The sequence below is a fragment of the Sphaeramia orbicularis genome, chromosome 12, assembly GCF_902148855.1.
Source record: "Sphaeramia orbicularis chromosome 12, fSphaOr1.1, whole genome shotgun sequence".
In the NCBI taxonomy this organism is placed as follows: domain Eukaryota; kingdom Metazoa; phylum Chordata; class Actinopteri; order Kurtiformes; family Apogonidae; genus Sphaeramia; species Sphaeramia orbicularis.
The window spans coordinates 43,477,828-43,501,942 of NC_043968.1; the positions used below are offsets into that span (position 1 = coordinate 43,477,828).

Below are 24,115 nucleotides of genomic sequence, written 5' to 3' on the forward strand. Positions count from 1 at the left end.
CAGCTGAAACATATTTAGTTACACAAGTGCTTTGTCTTTCTGCTTTTATGGGTACACTATAAATACTGCTCTAAGGGTTGGAACACTATCTACTGTATTGGAATATGGGTGTCCTGACAGGTCTCCAGAAGTCCACCCCAAAACATCTCATTCTCCCCCTGGTGGTTGCCCACAGTCTAGGATATAAACCTCACCCTCTCCTTGTTAATCAGTGAGACTCATTCACATTATATATTCAAAAATTTTTTCCCCTGGCATCTGCTTTCAAGTATACTTTATCAGCCCAGTTTGCTTTCAGATTGTATTTTTGGGCCTGATTGGCTTGTCTATAATAACTTATTCTATGATATAAAAAAAAGCATGATTGACAGCTGTAATAGCAGAACACCATCAAGAATCTGTCAGATGCTTAGAAACCACTCAGGCTCCAAATTGGTCACATAAGAAACATGGCAGCTCCTGTATCTCAGCGACTTTCACATAGACTCATCCATCTTTATATACACTATGATCAGCACTAGTTGTTATGTAGTTTGTTGAACACATCCTGCTCTGTCTAAAATATCCCCACAGTAAATAATTGAATTGACATTGACGATGAGTTACATGAGATGTTAAAGCCTGAAAAGAAAAGATCTGCACACGTCACAAATATTACAGCCTTTTTTTTCTTATTTTGCTGTTTTATCAGTCAGAACACACCACATTTGATTTTCTTGCAGTATACTGCTCACCTAATATTATCTCTTTCTTTATCACATTCTTTTCACCCTCCCTCCATTCCTATCTTTACCTCAGATCCCTCAGCATCCTGCACACCAGCAGGAAGAGGCAGAGCAGCCAAAAAGAGAGAGAGAAAGAATATAAGTCTGATATATATTACACGTCTGTTCTAATCCAACATGGCCATTCATCAGAGAGGCTTCCAGTGACAGGCCATCACCAGGCTCGCAGACAGCTCAGCCTGCTGCCTCTGCTACTGCCGCTCATTGGCGCTACCAAATAGCCCCTGAAAACAATATCTATATATTTATTACATTTTCACTCAATACCTGCCCCGCTGTAAAACAATCTCATATTTAACAATCAACTTGCCTGCTTTTTTTTTTCCCTTTTTTTTTTTTTTTCCTAAACCATGTCTCTTTCCAGCTCTTCCTCCTTACCGCTTCTGTCTCTCTATATATTTCTTCTTTTTCCAACCTTTTTTTTTCTTTGAGTGGTGTTTTTTCCCTCCATGCCTCAATTTAATTTTTTTTTCCAGAAAGGATTTTTCTTCTATTTTTTTCTGTCTTTCTTTTCGCCTTGTATATCGATGAAATTGGATTTTTCTGCTCTCCCATGGAGGACAATCACAGCAGCAATTGCCATCTCATAGCAAAGTTTCACAGCGCTGTGAAAGGAAGAAATACAGGGGAAGAAGCATTAAAAAACAGTAATGGCTTCTATCTCTCTATCCCTGTCTATGCCTCTGACTTGCTATCTTCATCTCTCCCTCCGTGTCTGTCAGTCCACAGTTTTTCTCCCTCTCAGTTTCTTGCCATCTGTCTCTTTTTATGAAGAACTGAACTGAACTCTAAAGTATATATCGCTCGCTGTGTGTTACCCAGTGAAATTAAAATGACAAGAATCAGAGAAGTTATTTCTTGACCTGGACACAGCATGTCTTGTTGCTGCAAATACTTCCTCACTCTTAGCATGAAATGATCAGTGTAGTCTCTCAGACTCTTCTAGATGTGTAACTGGAGATGCAGTAATCCATAGTGAAGACATGACTGTGTACTGTAGAACTGAATTAATGGTGTTATACCTGCACAGTGGGTTTCACAGGGACCAAACATGAGTTATTTTCAGGCGATAGAGGTTCCTTACTAATGGAGGGATGCATTCATTTGGGATTGCTTGTAGAATTAAAGGCGGTTATGTATTTCCATTGAGCTCAAATATCTAATTGAAAATGTTGGTGGATACTTTTGATTCAGCCACTGTCTACATGTGTTGCAAAATCTTAAAAAAATATATACTTACCTGAAAGAAAAAATGGTCTTAGAAGGTGCAAAAAGATTCCAAAAGTCTTAAATAATTTTGTTTTGATTCTGCTCATGAGCTGTAATATATTATTTATAATGTTTTTGGTTCAATAGTGAGGTAAAGTCTTGCCCATTCCCCAATGGACCGTATTTCAGAAAAAAAAATATCGTATTACAGTGAATGGCAAGAGAAACTGTTTTTTTTTTTTTGTTTTTTTATCCCATTTCAATCATGTCATCATTTATGCATGTGATATTTGTAAGTCAACAAAGTCAGTTTTTATTAAAACTGTTGAAGTGTCAGACTGTGACAATACATAAATAGTAAGACAAGGTTCAATATGAGCATATTTGTAATGATTTTCACCTCTTTTGATACTTTTTTGCTCCCACTTGAAGAGTGAGGTACAATATGCCACGGTAACAACCATTTAGGTGATATGTCTCCAGTGTTGGGAAAGTTACTTTTAAAAAGTAACTTTTGCTTGTTACTACTTAAAAAGTAGTTGTAAAGTAGTACTTAGTTGTCCTCTAGGGAAAATGAGAGCTTATGACTGTTGCACAGGTGCAGCTGTTTTACTACCGGATGACTACAGGATGTTTACATCAAAAAGAATGTATTTGCGCATGCCCGACTGTTTGGAGCGTGTGCATAATTGTTAGGGGGTAAAAAAATTTGGGAGTAATGATTGTACGTGACACTTATCAAATCTGTCCCTAAGAAAAGTAACATTGTGCTGAATTGAAAAAGGAACTATGTTTCATCATCAAATTTTCAGTAGTAACACATTACACTACTTTTTACCCAAAAAAAGTAGTTATGTTACTGTAACGTGTTACTTTGTAGTTCATTACACAAAACACTGCATGTCTCATATGTGATGAGAAATGCAATCAACTGACTCTTTTAACACAAAGCTAAATGTTATCCTCAAAAGAGATTAAAAAAAGAACCACATTGTGTATTTCCAAGTCAAATCACATTACATTTACTTCTTGTGAGCGGCAACCCAAATCAGTGTTATGGTACTATCTTAATTCCAAACTGCAACTATCTTGACTTGTAAAAATAAACAATCCAATCCAAATGGGTTCAAAAAACTACTCATCTCTTGCGATTGACTTCTGTTTATCCTTTCATTGAAATTACATGGTAAGATGGTTTAGCTCCCACCAATGAATTTTCCATCATATTTCAATGTCAGTCTTTACTATGGGAACAGGTATTACATTCCAATGTGACATTAAAAATGCCACCCTGTGTTTAAGCTGTTTGGAGGAGGAGAAGGGTATTCAGTTAGTTGCGATCTTCAATGTCACCACTTGATGCCACTAAGTCCTGCACAGTGCATTTTTATGCCAAATATGATCCTTACATCATAGATCTGTACTCCTGCTAAGCATAGGTGCTTTGTGGACCCTCATGTCTTAATGGAAAAGGAAACTAAAAAAAACAAATCATGACGTGCTGCTCTGTCTATTCTGTTTATGCAGAATATTCTCCTTAAGTTTCCTACCTCATTGCTCTGTTTCTGAACAAGTTGCAATGAGTCACACAGCAGAAGTCTCATTTTGTGTAGCTCTGCAGAACCATAATGCTGGCCATGGTGGGGTTTTTCCCCATTTCGGCCCTCCTGCACAGCAGCAGATAAGAGTAAGAAGCCATCAGTACAGGGAGTTATTTGTTTTATTCATTAAAAATTGGAGGCTTTTTCTCCAAATTGAGCTAGAGAATGTGTTGGGATGCAGCTTCTATCTTCTCCATATCGCTGCAGTGCATTAGCAGTAATGACTTAATTTGTCTATGACACTCCCCACCGGCATTTTTGTTTGGCTCCAAATGAGCTACAAACCTAGTGGAAAGCAAATGGAGAGAAATAAAGAGAAAACAAAAACAGACAAATATTTATTTATTTTGTTGTTGTTGTTGTTATCTAGAGGTGGTAGCTGCTTGATTGTCCATGGGGGTTATATGTAGTATCAGCCCCCTGTAGATGCATAGTTCATTCAATGACCACAAACTGTCAATTATCAAAAGAGAATTGTAAGACCGTGTTTTGATTCCCTTAAAGGACAGTAATGGGTTTGTGAGCTTTGTGATCTCTCTGGGCTGGTTAAAGTTCAGGTTTGCTCCTAATAATCAGCAAGGGCAGCAGTAGCAAATCACAATTTGAGACCACTTAGTAATCACACAAATTAGACTCTTCTGTACCTCTGACATTTGTGACAGTGTGCTTCTTTCCACTTCATTGTTTAAATGTAAAGTGATTTTGCGTATGTGATTTCGGAAGTATGTTCACAGGCGTACACATGCTGTGTGTTACTATCTTATTCATGTACAGTAGGTGTAAATGTGCACCTGCATTGTTTGTGTATTGTAAGTGTTGTGTAAGAGGGCCTGCAGTCATTGTCACGTGACCTTTTCTCCTTCCGGGTGGATTAGTGTGCTGATTAGTGCCAGCTCTGCCATTTAGGCAGGTATTATTACTTTACACTTAGTATTCTAGACAGAGACCCAAACCCAGCTCTTTCTGTGTTTCTTTCTTTTCCAACGGCTCAATCTTAGCACCCAGGAGGAGTCTTTTTCTTGCCTCTTTAGCAGAGCCAAAATCTCTTTTTAGTCTTTTTATCTATGAATAAGTTACTCTTTTAAATCCTTTTCTTTAGCTCCTGACAGTTTCTTTGTCTACACAGAAAACCACTTGTTTCAAGGCCAAGAGGACATAGATAGAACATGAGCTTACAAGTTAACTCTTAAACTTTTAGCATCTGCTTTCATAGTGGTTTACATACAAACAATTCTGCATTGGGGACTAGTGACTTTGCAAAACTGTTAAATCATTTTCACACTGTCTACATTTTGTTTTGGTGTACTTTTATTCCAGAAGTAATTATATTTATTCGTGTTTTAATCATTGTGATGTTTTGAAGCAACATGCAGTACACCTGCCATGGGCGGTCAGCTACATTTATCACACATCAGGGATAATCATGGTCAGTTCATGCAATATGTGCAAACAGGATACATTTCATTTCCATTTGGTTAAAATCAGAAAACATTATTTACGATTCTAATGGAAATCATGCATATTGGTATGGAAAAACAGTAGTCCATTTTAAATTATGCCTTTAACCCATCAGAATGTGCACAAGTGAAGCATTGCAATGAAGCTTTGTAAAGCCTGTTTAAGTGTCCGTCCAAATGAAGAGGACTCAAATCTATATGAGACGGTTTGTCAGCATTGTCATGTTCCATCTTCTTTTTGCTCTGCAACACATGACTATTGATCTTTTCAGCAGTGCAGTTCATTCTTATTGATCTTAACTGAACTATGATAAATGTCTTGGCTGCTAGGAGGTTAAGTTGGAGCAGATGGACTTATATTTGTCACATGTCTAATGTAGCTAGGAGTTTGGTTTTTTTGCAAGATAATTAATGTAAGTATGAATCCAGTAGATAAAATACATCATGCATAGCAACTTTGACTCTGCTCACACTGCAAGCTGTACTGCTCAGATATGACTTTTCTTTTGTTTGGCTTTTCACATTATTTTAGAAATCTCCCCTTTATTAGATTTCTGAACCAAAATGAACTGTGGTGACCTGCATGTACAAAGGATGATGTCAAAGATGTCACCTGCAGTACGCTGTCATACTGAAGTAAACACAGAGGCTGGTGAAGTCGGTGTTTACACTCTCACTTATAGGATGATGGACATCAAGTCAAATTTTTTCACCCACCAACACAAAATTAGCGCCAATGTCAATCCAGCGTGATGCGACAGTCATGTAAATTCCTTTTTTTTTGTATGATATTATTTAAATTTTTTCAATCCACACAGTCATGTGAATTCCAAAAAGCCTGAGATTGTGTTGTAAAGAAACCACATCTGTATATGACTATGATTATGAAGTCCAGAACTCAGAAGATCTGATCCCACATGATTATTGTCTTTCGGCAAAAAGAAATCAGATTTTGTTGTGCAGTCTGAGCATACTGACCCTGTTGTTTCTCACCATTAGCTCATATGGACATACATAACTAATGCTAATCTGCCTGACAAAGTAGTAGCTGCACAATATATCACATTTATTCATTTAATCAAGGTTTTGTTTTCTGAAAATCATGAGACATGCCTAAATCACAAAATTAAGATAATTCCTCTGGAGACCTTTTTGTGGTTAACAAAAACTCAACATGCAACCAGTTTCCTTCTTGTAATGTATTAATTGTAAACCTGTTTCTCCAATTATATAACTTAGTAAAGACAGTTTATTTTTTACATGATGTTTTGGCTTCAGTTTATGTTGCCAGAAAATGATAAATTGTCCTTAACATTTTTTGCCATATCTTCTAACGCTACATTATAGCTTCGATAACTTTTTATCATTATGTTATACTTATTAAGGTCTTCTTAAATCTCAAATCCTCCATAGGATGGCATTAGTATTGGTCAATGTTCCATAATTTTCCCCTTTGGCTCAAACTCACATCTCTCTCAATCAAGCCATCCATCACACTTTACAACCTCTCACCATTTGATCATAAACGTGCATAACAGTCATAGAGGGCTGACAAAACAGATCTTGGTAGAGTAGTATAAATGGTGCACGAGCTCGGTTATATGGCCGTGTTTGAGGAGGTAATTCAGGTTGAGTGGTCCTGCTGTGGGTTCATTTGCTATGGGTCACTAGGGGATTATGACCAGTTGGTCTGCACGTTGTTCACTAGTGACCTTATGACCTTACAGGATTGCTGCCTGTTATTACAGCAGGTTTTTGTTGGAGTATACGCACAAACACAAACAATAAACACACTCAAATAGAGAGGGAAAGGTCTATGGAAAGGCATTCGACATAGTGATATAATAGGACAAGGTGAATATGTTTAATTCTTTCTTTCTGCTCCATGATATACTCCCCACTTAGAGTGTCCATATACTGTACAAATCAAAATGTTGTCCTCTGAGTTCTGGGCAACAAGCCCTAAATCTTTAAAATTGTGTAACTTTAATATCTCCTCGGCACCTCTCCACAAAGTTTTAATATACATTGAGTGAAGGTAGATGTTGAAGTTGTATAAGCTCAGCTGCAGTGTACATAGAACTGTATCAGACATCACCATCCTGAAATGTTTCCTTTTGCCTATATAAGTTTAATCTAAAAAGAGGAAAGCTGTGAATAAATTGAATAGACTTTTTTTTTTTGTATATGAGATTACAATCACATTTTCAGGCATTTCTCTCACTCACTCCTCTCTCTCTCTCTTTTGCAGAGCGCACAATTCTACAAGGTCACCACGGAGAACTACCATAAAGCTGCAGATGAAGTCAGTGCCAAGTACAAGTAAGTTCTCACACACATGATCCATAAAAAAAATACATATCCGCTGTGCACTCATAGCATAATGCGCAATCGCCACTACAAGTTAGATTTGTAGCTGCCCCGTTTTGTTGTCTTTTATCAGAAATAATGCATTTATTGTGCTGTAGAATTCCATGTGGACCAGTGTGTATAGATTATTGGATTATGGTAGCCACAGTCGAATCCAAGTCTTTCAATCAGAACCACATTAGCAGGGCCCATTAGCTGATGTTGATGATGTGGTTCACTGATAAGTCTGAACGCATGTTCATGACAGCTGACAGGGCTTGACCTCATCATGTTTGTTCCCCAGACAGTGTACAATAGTTTTTGTGCATGGTCTCTCTCAAATACGACCCAACAGGTATTTGTACATGAATCATTAAAAAGCTACAGAAAAAATAATAATGAAATTCCAATCTATTGTTGTAAATTAAAGAACAATAGCAACATAAGAATTCACCCTTGGTTTTTGAAAATAGGGTTAACAAATGTATTTTTATTACATTCCAAGCTTAAATTATTTTCCATTAATTTTTTTTTTCTAATTTCTGAAGCACAACACACAACAGATAAAGTTAAAATGTCAGAGGACACATGGGGGAAAAAGGCAGGGGGACAGGAGCAATAAGAAAATAAATAAAAGCAATCAAAACAATAAATAAGACAATGTATAAATCAATAAATCAACAACATATCCTTTCAATCACAATTAAAACCATTCATATAAAGCAGGTATTTTGTGTTCAGCAGCCTAATAGCAAAGGGATTTAAGGACTTTGAGAAACAAATAGTTCTCATTATAACATCGGCCCAAAGGTAGTAAAGAGAACCTGGTGGTGGGAGTCCAAGTCCTGACCCCCCATAATCTTTGAGCATACTGTAACTAGACTGTTTATTTTGCTTTTGCCTGAACTTAATTGGTCACAACTTAATGCACAGCTTTGTTTATGCTATTTAAACGTATTGTATTATGCAAGATGAGTGAATACAATAATTTCACAGTTCACAAAATTCACCACTTTCACTCACTCAGAATTGAAAAGGCAACACTGACAGTGTTTTGTAAAGCTTTATCTTCAATCAGGATGAATAATATTATCAGCCATATTTTTGCAGCACTTGTAATGACACAGGGAGCGTTTTACACACCAAGACACAAAGGATAGAACGGTCATAGCACTTGAGGAACCCTATAGTGATTTTTAAATAGTTTCTGCTTTTGTTTTCAGAACCATTGATGCGTAGATTTTCAATAAGTGTAATCCTCATTCCACTCTCTCTGAATACAAAATCCGGTGTCAGCCACACCTTGAAGTAAAGTGAATGATTACTTGATTGAAGCTATTAGCACTGGAGGTAATATTAAACATCCGCGCTTTCATGGATGTAGCACATATCCGACACATATATGTAACTCAAGAAGATGCAGAATGCCTTTCCATCCTTGCTCCATCTGTCTTCTTATTAAGAGGCCATTAGGCTCCATAGTAATGTAGGGAAAGTGGATGAGGAGCCAGCAGGAGGTGGGGCAAGAACAAGCCCTGGCTCTGAGCTCTCCTCCAGGGAGGCTAGGCTAATTGTGTTAGCTTGTCATTAGCCAGCGCTAACACTGGGATCATTGTCTCCCTCAGAAATGCTGGAAACTGATTAGCCTTGCCCACCGGGGGTTTAGCGCTAGACTTGTGGAAGCCGGAGCTGAGACTTCCCAAATCACATTAAAGATAAAAAAAAAAAAACAGTGGAATAACATTAGTGCAGAATGACAATGCTAACTGCAAGTCAACGGCGGGTTAACATGCGGGTAGTCATGTGACATAGGCCTTTGCACCAAGAGTCATGATTGGCTGATTGGGTTATGGATGGTGCATTAGCGGGGTAGAGGAGGACTATCTGTGTGCCTCTGTGTGTTAATGAAATGGCGGGAACGTCTGGTATTACAAGACAGAGGCAGGGATGCATTGTGGGGTCAGAGCGGAGGGTTAATGGATTTAACAGGGCGTGTTTGGCTCGTCTTTGTTTATGTGTGCGAGTTCATGTGTTTTACAATATGTCTGTTTGCACTCACATGGTGATGTTTTTTTCCAGCATGACTTTTTCTCCATCTCTTTTAAGAGATAAGATACAATCTGTGGCCTCTGTTGAATAATAAGAGGATATATATTTTTTTGTTCCTCACAGGCTTTTGACTTCCTCAAAATTGAAAATGTCCCTCAGGGATTTTTTTTTTTTAAAAAGCTGTAGCCTTATCCATACTTGATAGGATTAACTTTTGATATGTTAATGCCAGTTTGTTATAAGTGTGGGAGATGACATCTTTCTTACTAGAATATCTTCATTTTCCCACTCAAGCTCATGTCAGAGCCACCAGTGTAAAGAGAGAGATGGTACTCCAGGGACTGATGAGGCCTGATAGGCTATGGACTATTATGGCAAAGAAAGGGTATGCAGTACCAATAGAAGATGTGTGTCAGGGGTTATAACATATGCATGCATGCTTTGAAAGAGTTAAATTAGGATTCTGTTTGGTGTAACTTTTGTATATAATGCTGTGTGAGTTATCTCTTGGATGCCTTGGACTTGGATTAAATCTTACTGTTTAAACATGGTGATGCGAGGATTGGAAGAAGACACCAGTGTCAGATCTCGACAGAAAATTGTGATTCATGTGTCACTGCCATTTGCAACACCTGTTTTCCGATGTATATGCTCTAATGTTAACACCGTAAATAATTACTCTGGTGTGAAAAAGGATTAGCAGTAAAAGTGTTGGAATGGGACAGAAAAGCCTTGCCTCTAACAAATAAAAAGTATTTTTAATTGAAAGAATGGAGACTGAATTAGAAATTGGTTTTATTAGGGAACACGATTTGTACACACATGTTCAATCATTAAAAATAGGTGATGGATTAACGCAGGCAGTGCGTGTGTTTCATTCTCTGAAGTGGTACAGTGTGGTCATTTTCCTTTGCACTGTTGAAAGAAATAAATGAAAGTGTGAGAGGTAGGTACGCATGGGAGGCAACGGTGTATGTGCAATATGAGATGTGTATGTGTTTGCGTAGGTGTGTCGTTCAGCTGCTCCCTGCTGTTTTCCTGCAATATTCCCGCCAGAGATTTCAGACTATGATGGAGCTCTCCCAACCAGAAAGCTACTGCATCACAGTGACCTCATTACATTCATACGCATATGATCACACAAACATAAAAATACGCACGTACACAGTATATAGGGAAATATAAACAAATATACCTTTGCTCACACTCTCTCATTGCTACAATTTTCTACATAAAGCGGGAGAAAAACAGCCTGTTTTTTTCGTAGTTTTAAAATTTGAGGCCATAGCGAATCAGATTCATAAACTGTACAGTGTCAACTTCTTCTCAAAGACCAAGACAAAAGAGATTTTGCGCGCATAAACATGTACACACAACATGGTACAGATAATGTAACGACACAGTACATTAGACACACACACATGCACGCGCAGGAGCAAAGCTTTTATTCATTTTCCTTTTGACACTTTAGATAAGAGTTCCCAGTTGCTTGTAGAAAGGAGGCTTGGGCTCTTTGCACCTGATTTATATGCTGTCACATTCACCACTAGTTGTTTATCCAAGTCTGGTGCATTATCATGCTGTCCAGCACTAAATGTGTGACCTTTCCTGCACTACATGTATGTAAAAGTGCATACGTGTGTTCGTAAGCAAGGAGGCGCTTTTCTGCACTTTTGGATATGAAGGATATCTATGTGCACTCGAGTCTCAATGGGCTCCGAGTGACCCGATGGGGCCTTAGTTTGAAATGCAGGCTGACAGGCATGGAGAAAAATGATAGATGTGAGATTATGCGAGAAGATGGAATGGGGAATGAAAGAACTGTGGCATAGTCTTAAGCCTCCTGTCAGTGCTAACCTTTGGCAGGGCTTAGGGCGTCTTTGTTGAAGCTGGTCACCGTGTGTCGTGTGGGAGTCCCTGTAGAATTGATACGGGACGGAGTCATCGCATATTGGTGAATGGGTGGGTGTGACAAGGACGTGAAATACTGAGAGAGAGCGAGTATGCCATATCAATCCATCATCCCTTTGACGTCCGTTAAACTTGGACTTCTTTAAGTTTTCAGTCTAATAGTGACATTTGTCATAAGATTGAAAAAGGCATGTACTCTTTTTTTTTTTTCCTTTTAATAGTTTTGTATTTATATTTTCAGTTCTCCTCCTATACAGTTGGCCATAGAGAATAAAATCTCATTTTAGTCTGTCACTTCACTGTCACTCCTCTCCTCCCTCAGGCTACACAGTCACTCTTTTTGTCTGTTGTTTATTTTTTAGCTCTTTTGAATAAATCTTTTTTTAATTTAATCCAGTTGACAATAACAGCAGCCGCAGTCTTTGCCATTCTCCACATAAACACGCACACACACCGAAAGGTGGAATGGGGAGGCGTGGAGCAAAACTTGTTGAATATAAATGGCTCATTGTTTTTCTTCAACACACTGGTGTTTGGTGGCACAACGGTCAACAGGCCACACCTGACAGTCTGTCTTCTCCTCCATATACCATGTGGGAGACAAAGAACCCACTCAAAATTTATACCCGTAAACAGTCAGTAAAGAAAAAAGACCTTCATCTAGTGTATAATCTCTCTACATCGCTGTAGCTCAATAAACAATGTTTAACAGCTGAAAGTTTTCTAGCTTTTGTAAGTCTTTACTGCAGGATGTCAGTGTGTTTAATTGTATTCACAGTAAATGTACTGTAAATGCAAGGTTGACTTTCTGCAAATTTTCCACCATCATTTCCCCTTGTCTTGAAGATTGCACACACAAAATTAGAAGTCTTATTGCCATCCAGCACAACAGCCCTGCAACAAAGTGTGTTATTGCATTTGTCTTATCTTTCACATTGCTGAAGACGATAAATACACTGGAGGAAATCCAGCAGGTGTAATCCAAAATCCACCCTGCTGCTACAAAATGTAAATAAGGTGCAGAGGCAGGTAGATGCTTTCCATTTTCTTGGCAGTGCTCCTGTTTGTGTAAAGTAATAATACTCATGTCTTAGAATTAATGGAGTAATGATTTATTGATGTTTAATTGCACCAAGCAGCACTTTTAATTATTTAAAATGACGGGAATTAATTGAGCCGATGAGTTATTGCCAAGTACTTCAGTCATAGTTTTGGAGGTGTTGTTTACTGAGGTAGTCGACGAGGCAGGACAGACTGAGCAGCGCTTTGACCCCACTGTCAAGTTAGGGTGAACCTCAATTCTGTAGCTAGGCAACCTCCATGCAAGGACAAGACTGTGGTCAGCTGAGGAGACAGAAGTCAATAACTGCTTTAAAAGCTCTTCTTTGGGCCTTAAGAGCTTTGCTGTGCTGGCGGTAAAAAGCACACACAATTCTCGGGACCTGCGTGGGCACACATAGACACGCACCTTTTAGTGGAAATGGTTGAGAAACCCACTCACATCTTTTATTGCCTACCCGTATTATTTGGGTTTTTCATATTGTGTACTGCACAGCGGCATGAATGATGGGAATAAAAGAAACCAATATGTAGCCGTTATTGGATATTCAGAGCATATGTACCACGCATTTATCACTGCCACTCCCAGTTTTAGATTGCACAAACTGCAAAATCTGAACCAGTGAACGCATCTCAGGAGGCGAAAGCTTATGTATGTATGTATCAATGTACGATTTTGAAATATCTCAAATATTTTTTCAGCCAGAATCGAGAGGCCTGTCCCCTGTGAGAGTGTATAAAGAGGGGTCAGGGAGGCCACAGACACTTTCTTTTTCTTCTACCCACTCATCCTTCTTTGTCTCCCTCACTGCTCACTTTGCAGCAGTGTTTTCTGTCTTAATTTAATCTCCCTCACTCACTTTTTCTTTGTTATTGTCCGTCTTCGCCTGCCTCATTCATACAGTACACCCTGCTCCTTTATCCCTCACACTTTTCCTGATTCCATCTCTCTTTCGGTTCCTTCCTCCTTCCCTCTCCCTGTCTCATATTCAATCTCTTACCCATGCTGATGGATTTCACTGCAGGAGGTCACTCAGGTCTACTTTTAAAAAGCAGCATGAGCGAAATGTGTGTCATTTTTCTCCTTAACTGGATCATTTGTATTTATTTACCCCCCTCTGTACTGACGCCTGCCTTAACTAGAGAGAACATGAGGGGTTTTTGAGGGGGAACCGGCACCCGCCCCTTAACCCTATTAACCCCTAAGTGGACCCAAATGATGACAAATAGACAAGTTGGTGATTGGGAACTCAATCTGCTGGCAGGCTGGGGTAATCTATACTGCCAATGGATGGAGAGTAGAGCTGCAGTGTGTGTTGCTCATATACGTGTAAGGTGGGGGGTCTGAGTGTGTTTTCATGGCTTGTGTGGGTGTAAAAGGGAGTTTGAGATTTGGGTAAATACTCGCAACAGTGTGAAATCAGGCCATTAAAAAGCTTCCTTTGTTCTTAGTCAAGGGCTTTTCAACAAATGTATGGAATTACGTTTGTTCCATTATATAGCAGTGCATTAGATGGCTTTATTAGAAGTGCCTGGAAGTGTATTCTGTAAGAGAATATTGATTTATTGACCTATGTTGATATTATGTTTTACAATGCTGTATACATGATTTTGATTTTCAAAAACACTGTTGATTCTTATTTCTTTTTAAGACATATATTTGCAGTTTATACACACAGTTACACAAAACAATAGGCACGAAACACAGGAGAAGACAAAAGGAGTGGGTTGCAGCAAAAAGCCCAGATTAGAGTTGAACCCAGGCCACTGCAGTGCAGGGTTTAACCACACAAGAAGCCAAAAATACTATCAGTTTTAGATAGTGACACAGGGAGCCAAAGTCCTGGCTCTTCTGCTGTGTCCCATGGGACCTAACTTTGGGGAAAAAAATATCAATGGCGGTCAACAGCAAGCGATAAGTCATTTTTTGTTCCCATTTGAATTGCGCCACCATTTACACACATGATGTTAGTCAAGTGAAAAGATCATTCTACAAACCTAGAATGTCATGGTTTGTGTTCAATGGTTCTATGGATGGTATCTCTCATTGCATGTGATTCACATCACCAAAGGTAAAACAGCCATAACCTTAGCACTTTTTACCTCTGTCTTTGAGAACGAGGTGATAAAGTGTTAAAAGAGGTGAAAATCACTACAGTCTGGTCATGTTGAACCTGCAGAGACATCTGCACCTTATCACAGAGACAGTAATGACATCACATCTGTAAATTTTAGGGCTGTCTTTCACTTTACATATTTTCACAGTCTGGTAGTTAAGCAGTGTTAAAACAAACTGCAATTTTCTTGATTTCTAATACTATCTTTTAATTGATTTGACTTTTAATTGACAAATATATGTGTAAATGAGGGCATAATTTAAAGGGTGTTAAAAATGATTTGTCCCTTGCCATCAACTGCAATTTCACCCCCCCCCCCATAAAAAAAAAAAAAAAAAAAAAAAAAAAATAGGTCCCATGGGACACAATCGGAAGACACTAGGGGTTTCGCAAGTTAGTATCAGAAGTTTGGCGCTGACAGCAGCCAATAGGAAATAGTGGACTTCTCAACTGGAACAGCTGACTTTGGAAGAAATTAGTAACCCAAAAATGTATAAAAATCACTCTAGATTTTTTTTTTTTTAACAGTTGTTTGATATTCAATTATAATTCTATTTACAGTGGTACAGAATTATTTATTTATTACATTGAATTAGATGTTCAAATCAGCAGTTATGTAGTTGCTAATAAAACTAAAGTTCATGTCTGACATGCATAATATGCTTTTCTCAACATTTTTTGGGAGACGGGCAGAAATCAGCTCAAAAATCTACTTGTGTTTCACTGTCATTATTTTATCAGCATTTTAGAAATTCACTATCAGTCAACCTTTTTTTAATGAGTTCTTCATGTGTAAAGATCTGTGGTCAAATCATTGCATAGGCAAATGTTATTTTGCTCATAGAAGTACTGCTATATTGTTGGATGTTACAGGGACTGTGCTAAAAGCATATGCAAATCCCGCTGTAAAGTAAATCTTTTCACCCAGATTTGTGCACATGGTGTTGTGCTCTTTATACCGTGACAGTTCTCTAAAAAAAGTATCCAATCCGCAGCCTTAATCTGTTGTGCTTTATTATTGCCTCCCCAGGACTGCTTCACATTCTGCCCACTGTTTTAATGGATATTGTTGCAGTGAAGAATTGACAGTGATTTTTCAGAAATCTCTCAGCTTCTTTGTCCAATCGCTGAATCTTGTTGCAGGAGACGATAAAGCCATCCAGTATTCCAGTGGACAGCGTCTCTGAAGTCTCTGCGGTTGCCTCCGTGTCTTGTCTTTACTCCGACTGATAATGTATCTAAGATTATGATAGATGAACGTGCATGTTTCCATATGTGTCCCGCACTTTGTTCAACTATTGAAGCATGCATCCTTAACAGAGATCTATGAATGCCATTTTAGTGTGCCGCTCTACATTGTTACAACAGATGGTAGTCATGGTCAATATGTGCTGGTTTGAAAAATGGGCCAATACTGTTGCTCATGCGGCTATTGGCATAACACATGCATACCGTATGAAAATCCTGACACTGATCTCAATACTCTCCAAGCTCGTAGTCGATATGTTCTTTGAAGAATGTAGCCGTAGTCATAAACCCATCAGAATATGCCCCCCCCCAATTGAAATGTGCTGAGTTGTGCAGCGGAGCACTTGAATGAAAAAATGTATTAGATGATATAGGGACACCTTGAGGAGAGAGAGGGACAGACAGTGAGAGGGAGTGAGCAGGTAATCAGTTCTCCTTTATTACATGTAAAATAGGACATATTCTTCCTCTCATATCATCCATGCCCCTCCTCTCAACCTCATTTCTGTGCTTTATATAGGAGGTGAGCAGAAAACAGCAAGTGTATTTTCGTGAAAGGATCTTCCTCAAATACATTTGCACCTCTCTCTCTTTTCTCAGCTTCTCTTTTCATGTCCTGTTTCACTTTCCCTTCATTTTTCTACACCCCCCCATCCTTTTCACTCAATTTTCTGTCCAGTTTCTCCCTCATCCTCTCTGCACTTTTTCACATCTGTCCCTTCCTCTCTCTGCTTTGTGATTTATGACACAGAACTGTAATGTAGATATCTTAACCAATCTCACCCTTCCCTTTCATTCCTCCCTCTATCAGTGGATCAAGGCAATAGGGTCTTGGTTGGCGTGCATGTGTGAGTGATTGTGAGTGTATGTGTGTGTTGGGGGGTTGGGGTGAATGAGGTGTTTTTATAGAGACCTTTACTGCTACTGATGGCATGAGGCGAGACCCCACTATGACTGTTTAGATTTACGGTCTTGGGGGTGTATCACATACACATACACACACACACACACACACACACACACACACACAGAGCAAATAATAACCAACTGAATCTGGCTAGATGTCTCTATTTGTTTCAGGGTCCAACACCACATGGAGTTTTATTAAATATCTCATGAACCTCTTGGGATCGAGGGAGAGAATAAAAGAAAGAGGAATAAAGGGAAGATGGTAAAAAAAAAAAAAACAGAGAGGAAGAAAGAGGGGGTTGTGTGACATTTATAGGCAGAGCCTTTTTCTATAACCTGTAGAATCATCTTCTGATTTGTGCGTGTGGACATTTATACTGCGGCGTCATAATTTTTGTCTGTGCGAGTGCTTATAAAGTAGCATGTGTGTGTTTATCTTTCCCTGTTGAGTGATGTGAATATGTGAGGGTTTGCACAGGAGCAGTAGGGTTTCAACCCAGACTAATATTCACCAATTTGGAAGTAAAAAATTTAACTGCATATTTTGAAGTAACCAAAGCTGAAAAGCGCCAAACTGCCTCTGGCATAGCTGTTTTTTTTAGAACAATTCCTGCACATAATTCAAAAGCAGTTTTAAAAAAATGCTTTGCTGTGGGAATCAGATACACTGTCCCTGTTTATGAATGCCTTACTACTCAGGTTACATGGGAACTGGATGATTCATGGCTGTTTTGGACTATATTTGTAATTGCAATCCTTGATTCCCACAGTGGAAGAGTCTGTGTACCCATTTAGGTGGCCATGCTTGTTATGAATTTAACAACCAGTGCCTATTTGTCGACTATAAGATGCTTTAAAGGGATCATATGGGGGGGGGCTGAAAAGTTCATAGCCTGACTAAGAAGGAGTTTTTGCACAGCAATGAAACTTGGCATACATTAAATTCAACCTCTCCTGATACTAACTGCATGGTGTCCTTCCAGATAAACCCACATTGGATAAATAATTTAGGACTGTGAAAAGTAGTACTACAGACATTTCATGAAATGCTTGCTTTTCACCCCTCCCTCGTTCTCCCTACCCCTCTTGAATTCAGCTTCCCAGTTTTGCAGTTGATAAAGCTGGAGCATCATCCCCTATAGCAACCATGTCAGCATGAGTGTCCTTGGGGACTAACCCCTTTTTCTGCAGACATTTGATAAGACCACGGTGCCACGGATGGTTCACCAAATGTCTCTGGTACTGCCTTTCAAAGTCCTAAATTATTTATCCAATGTGGGTTTATCTGGAAGGAAACCATGCAATTAGTATCAGGAGAGGTTGAATTTAATGTATGCCAAGTTTCATTGCTGTGGAATAACTCCTTCTTAGTCAGGCTATGAACTTTTCAGCCCCCCTCATATGTAGCCTTGACATTACAATCTCTCAACAGCAGTAGGAAGTCACGTACCAGAACACATTTACAGATACAAAAATCACCAACAAATCAAGGTTACACCTCCACAGACTGTATCATTCACTGAATAAAGTATAAAGCTCATTGTTTACATACATCTGTGGTATCAAGTTTTCTTCTTCAAACAGAAACTCAGCTCAGTTATTTTGACAGTCGGTCAAAATAACTGAGCTGATAGTTTACATTATAGCTCAGTTAGCTTACCTCTGTTTTTAGACAGAAAACAGTCACAGTAAAACCAGAAATCACCCCTGTTTTCTGTAGGGTTTGTGTTGTCAGTAGCTGAACTAAAGATCATCCAAACAAAGTCAGAACTGTCACAGTTTAGTCTGAAATGTGGATCAACAAACAGCAACTTAGCAAAGAAAATAACATCCCATAATAACTTTATACTTTCATAAGCTTTATAACTAAACTCATCTGTGTTGAAGAAATGCTGTGATTTCATCATCAAACTGTATTCTTTTTATTTACAGCTGTGTCCAGTGGTCAAAACAACACTAGTGCCTGTAACTTTTATCACTTTTTCACTTAATTTGACTCTAAAAGTTTTTACTTAGTGGTTCTCATCACAGATCAGCACTGTCTAATGCTTTGCTCAAAGACCCGGTGGTGATAGTTTTTCTCACCATGGGAGACCGGCAGTGACTCACTACTCCCTCTATTGGTCACATATTCTCCCAGATTGTCAGTATGAATATAAATTCAGTTCTCTACAATGTAACACATTGACATCTTTGCCATCACTTCAGAGCTCTTTATTCTCAACCCTCTAGTGATCATTTTGGTCATTTTCTTTTAGACTTGAAAGTAGAAATACTATATATAGCCCCTTTAACTGAGCTATGTAGAGCATTATTGTTGATGCAAATTCACCAATTAATTCATCAATACAAGCATTAAAACCTCCCCCATCCTTTCTTTCTTGTCACCTAAATCTCACCTATAGAAGGTCAAACTGGGTGATGGCTTGTATAGCGAATTCACAGTCAGACATCCCAGCAGTCATATTTACAAGAAAATGACACGAAGGCACCTAATGTAAGACTGGAGAGTGAGGAAGAAAAGGTTGTGGTGTTTGTCTAGCTGCTCAGTGTGGTCGGCAGCAGGAACTTAATGTTAATCTTAATGATAGATGATAGAGGATGCAGCATGCCACCAGAGTGCGTGTGACAGAGTTATTGTCTCTATGATTAACTCAGCCACCGTCTCAGCCCCTTCCCCACAGAGAAACCAGAGTGCAAGCAAAAGAGAAGCACCACTGTCTACTTCCTCATCAAGAAATGCTCTTCATTTCTATACAAGCCCCCCCCCCTCATCTTTTTCTCATCCTCCCTCCCTTCCTCTGTCCTCCTTTCTCTCTCTCTCAGAGGCCATTACTGGTGATAAACACTGTGGTTTGTATCAGCAGGATGCACCTGGCATTAACGCAAATGCTTAAGAAAGTAATTAGTGGGTGTATGTGGCTCCCCTCGTCCCTGTAGATGCCCATAGGCGGTGTAATAAATGAGCGCCAGGATCCATAGGAATAGGATGGTAGCGATTTCTGCTAGCGCCGCTGTCATCGTTCAATACCCTGACGCAGAGCAATGGCCTTGTCATGCCTCCTAGCAAATGACTGAATTCCACCCCGATGGATCCACAAATGCAGAACCCTCCCTGCACACACCAGTCTGAGTCTCTGTGAAAAGTGGTGAACGGTAGGGTTTGTGCTGAATTCTACCCGATGTACAGTAGATGTGTTTTCACTGGCAAATCAGTCTTCATTATTTAACAGAAAGAAAGAGAAGTAAGTTCAGACTATGCTGCAAGTATGAATACCACACTGTGAAAATACTCCTCTACAAAGAAAATTAATGCATTCAAAACTTACTTAACCCTCGTATTATCCTCAGGGTCAATTTGACCCCATTCAATGTTTATCATTCAAAAATAATAGTTGACTTTTTTTTCTTCATATTTCATGACTTTTCCTAATTTGATGAGGATAACTACATAAAATTAGCATGATGATACTTTTTCAATGTGCTGAACACATATTGCACACATTGGTGTTCCTCTGGGGTCAGTTTGAGCCCAAGCTGTTTTATCTGTGTAAGACTTGTTTGTCTGTGTGTGTATGACCTAACATCCCCACACCTGCAGGTCCAGAGTTGATACTTTTGAGCTGATACGTAACAGGGGAGTAGGGAAAACAACTGTTACCACCAGAACTTTGATACTTCTTGTGGTGTGGGTATGAGGGAAACAACTTGACTTGTGAACTCCTGCCAAAATGAGGAAGCCAGTGTTGGCTTGTGAGTTGATCCCAACCAAGTCTTTCCAACTACACATGCCTCCCCTCTAAAGTGATCATCTTAGGTACAATATCAATAATAATAATAATAATAATAATAATAATAATAATAATAAACAAAGTGCCTGACACAAAAACTTGGTCAACAATTTTACGGAAATCATTTTCTGGAGGCAAATATCCCTGGGGTCAGATTAACCCCAAAGGTAAAATGTGTTAGTAATATTTGAGGATAATAGAAGGGCTAAGGAACAAAGTCAGTATTATCAACAAATCACACTCTAAGTATGAAAACAGTGTAGTCATACTGTGAAATGGTCTTTTGTTTTGTTTTTTACATCTATATTAATGTGAATTTTTCAGCATGAGAGTTTTTACACCATTTATTTAACCCATAAAGGAACATTTCATCTTTGTAGTTTACCACAAACATTCAAAATCGGTATATTCAGAGGTATGTGGTTTTTACTGAACAAAAATGTAATGTAAAGTAAGACTGTCAGACAAATGTAGTGGGTTAAAAATTACAGCATTACATATGACAAAGTAGCAAGAATTAGAAGAGAAAAAAAACTGAGGTTATGTGCAATAGCCTCAAAATTGTGTAGTACTTGAGCAGAAGTGCTCTGTACCATTCACCAGCGGGGGTCATTGAGTACTGTTTTAGAGAATGTGTTGATTATTGACACTACTGTTGGGAGTGCCACTTATTTACCAACAAATTGTCAATGACCTGCACTTCCAAGGACTATAGATTTTTCCAGCATGCCTTACAAATATGACCATGCAGCGATCCACATACGTACACTTCATCGCTGCACCAGCTTCCTGCTGCATTGCACCCTGGGTAATGACCCATGCAACCAATCCCCTGCTTTGTATCCAATAGGGGGTAATTTTTCACTCCAGGGGGCAAATCAAACATCTGATTCTGACTACAGGGGCTCTGCTTCAGCCCCAATATTCCTTTGAGATCTCCAGAGTTGCTGACGAGCAAAACCTCTTTCTCTTTCACACACATGCAAGGCGTGTTTAGTGAGGCAGATGGAGTGTCCTAGGCACTGGTGTGAACAAAACGATGACACCACCATTAGCATAATAGCCCTAGCATGTGGATGTGTCGTCATTATGGATTTTTATGGGGTGTGTGAAGACACAGACAAAAGCAGTTAACACTGGGGCAGGCATCGGCACTGCTGGTACGTCCTGCTGCTTTGATTGGATAAAGATCCAACTCTGAAATACAGTTAATAAAAAAAGTCCCATTTAAAGCGCTGCTGTCTAGTGTAGCATCTAACATTAGCAGTGCTAGCATCTGGATCATACCAGATAAGACAGCAGCTCTAAGACTGGAGCAGACTTCAAGGACAGACTTGAACGTACTAAGTTAGTCATGTGTATCCTATAACCAGGCACATTAGTATTCACAGTCTACAACAACAACCTCCACTTTGATGTTAAAAGATTGAAATCACCATTAGGCCAGTGCAAGGTGACAGCTACTCAGTATGTAAATGGTTGACACCAGCGAGCACTCACAAAGATGCACCTGAAATCAATGAATGGATTCACGCATACCAGGTAGAGGGATCGATACTATGTTCAGCGAGTCCACTTTCAGCCCTTTTTTAAAAGGTTCTCAGGAAGTGGAACTAATTAACCTGAAAGGTCCACCTGTGCTTGCTAGCAATGTGAACCTCATCATCGTCTTCATCACCGTCACATAGGTAATGAGAAGGGCTTATTGCATTTTAGTTGTTAAGTTCAGCATTACAAACTGATCTGTTAATTTCCCCTCCGTACAATCCTGTTGCACTGATGGATCTCCCAGTTCAGGAGATGAAGTCAGTGTCTGAAGCTAAATTGGAAGCTCTTCTTGTCCATTTTGTGAAAACCTTCAGCCAAGCCCATTGTGAGCCAGCTGTTCTCATCAGCATGATCATCACTGCAGACTGGATCGCCTTTTGTCCTTGTTGCCAGCAAATACAGTAATAGTGATTACCTGCTTCAACGGACATTTCTAGCAGCTCTTTTAACCTAATTTTATATAAAATGTACCAGACTGGAAAAATTAAATGAAAAAAAAAAGAAAAAAAAAAGTAAAAAAAGTTTTCAATATCAGTGATGTCTTGAAACATTATGATTCCTTCTCTCTGCTGTCCAGTCTCCTTTTCTGATCTGTTTTAGATTACTGCATCTATACATTAGTTCCACCTTGTATTTGTCATGTGTGATATGCACTGATGGACACCGTGAGAGACCTTTTATTTTCTGTGGGTTATTGCCTCATCCATTTATGTTGAAATCAGTATTAACATTTTGAAGAAATGAGATGATGCACAGTAAAAAGCAGTGAGCATTAAAACATGCATTAAAACTAGAATAAGAAGTATGTTAGGAAATGAATGAAAGGAGTAGAAAATTAATATAGGTTGTTTCTAAATGCAGGGGTAAAAAATTGTCCATGAGAATAAATATTCAAGTGAAGTACAGATACCTAAAAACTCCACTTAGGTACAGTAGTGATGTATTATATTATATGTATAACTTTTCTGCTTCCCAATCCTGCTGAATCATGAAGTTGATGAAACTTAAACCAGGATAATTAGAACATAACATTTCTGATTTAGGAATGTGACCAGTGTGTTCAGTAAGTTGGCACTAGTTTGGTAAGTGTCACCTACTCCCCTTACGTTTCCTCGTCTCCACCCTCTACCTACACCTGGTTCCCAAAAGCCAAGATGGTGGCGACCAAAACGAAAACAATAGTCAACAAAAGAGCGTGTGACATCCCGGTGGCTAAGTCCATGTTTTTAATACGATAAATGGACTGCAGTAAAAGACTTTCTGTCCACACACCCTCTTAAAATAAACATTACTGACATGTTTGTGTTTACACTTTCTGTCTCTGATGCTCATTTCGGCTCAGTCCTGTTCCCATTCCTCCTCCACTCTCTGTCCACTCATGGCTCTCTCCTCTCTCACGTTTATCAATCATTCCTTTTTCACACTTTCTCTCTCTCCATACACATCTTGTCCTGCTGCCTCTTCTGTCTTTTAGACCATATTTTTCCATTTTCACACTGTGGCTCTCCTCTTCTCACCCCTACAGGCGGTATGAGGTGTATCCCGTGTGTGCTGATCTGCAGAGCCAGATCCTCACATGCTACAGAGAAAACGTTGGAAGAACCCTTCAGTGCTCCAATATAGCAGCTCTTTATCTGCAGTGTGTCAACAACGCCAAACTGGTGCGTATTTACTAAATTAAGCATTTTGTTTTTGTGCACCATTTTCGTATCTCATCTGTGCATAATTTGTTTTCATTTCCTACGCTTTTATATTTTCCGTTCTGGTGAATTTTAAGTATACGTGTGATGCATGCTTGTTTAGTGAAAAAAATGAATTTGACTGCACACAACTGAAATCTTTGCATGTGAGGAAAAAAGCTCTTCAAATGCTCTAACATCACTTTTTACCAAAAGGATAAGAAGTATGTGCCTGCACCTTCATGGACAGATGATGTGTAAGTCACAGCACTGTGTCCTCCCGTAGTGTTATTTTCTATTAAATCAGTGTGTGTGTCCCAAAGAAGACCCGTAGTGTTTGTTGGCTACTGTAGACATCATTAGGTGTATGGATGTGTTCAGTAGAGGAGCCATGCTTTTTGTA

General features: G+C 39.0%; 1 protein-coding gene and 1 long non-coding RNA gene across 7 annotated transcripts in view; one reads left to right on the forward strand and one right to left on the reverse strand.

The window, feature by feature from the left end:
* The window catches only part of chchd3a (coiled-coil-helix-coiled-coil-helix domain containing 3a), an 89,597-nt gene that overhangs the window by 60,837 nt on the left and 4,645 nt on the right, over positions 1 to 24,115 (forward strand). For 3 of the 6 annotated variants that reach the window (XM_030149311.1, XM_030149313.1, XM_030149316.1), the window contains 3 exons: positions 7,304 to 7,374; positions 23,559 to 23,694; positions 23,926 to 23,969. In XM_030149311.1, the coding sequence (XP_030005171.1) occupies positions 7,304 to 7,374; positions 23,559 to 23,694; positions 23,926 to 23,969 (251 nt within the window). The remainder of the gene's footprint in view (positions 1 to 7,303; positions 7,375 to 23,558; positions 23,695 to 23,925; positions 23,970 to 24,115) is intronic. The other 3 variants (XM_030149314.1, XM_030149315.1, XM_030149312.1) reach the window with 2 other exon arrangements.
* On the reverse strand, positions 1,321 to 20,141 carry LOC115429673 (uncharacterized). Its single transcript, XR_003936819.1, has 3 exons — positions 20,020 to 20,141; positions 12,308 to 12,317; positions 1,321 to 1,331 (listed from the first exon to the last, which is right to left on the reverse strand). It is a non-coding gene; the product is annotated as an uncharacterized LOC115429673 (long non-coding RNA).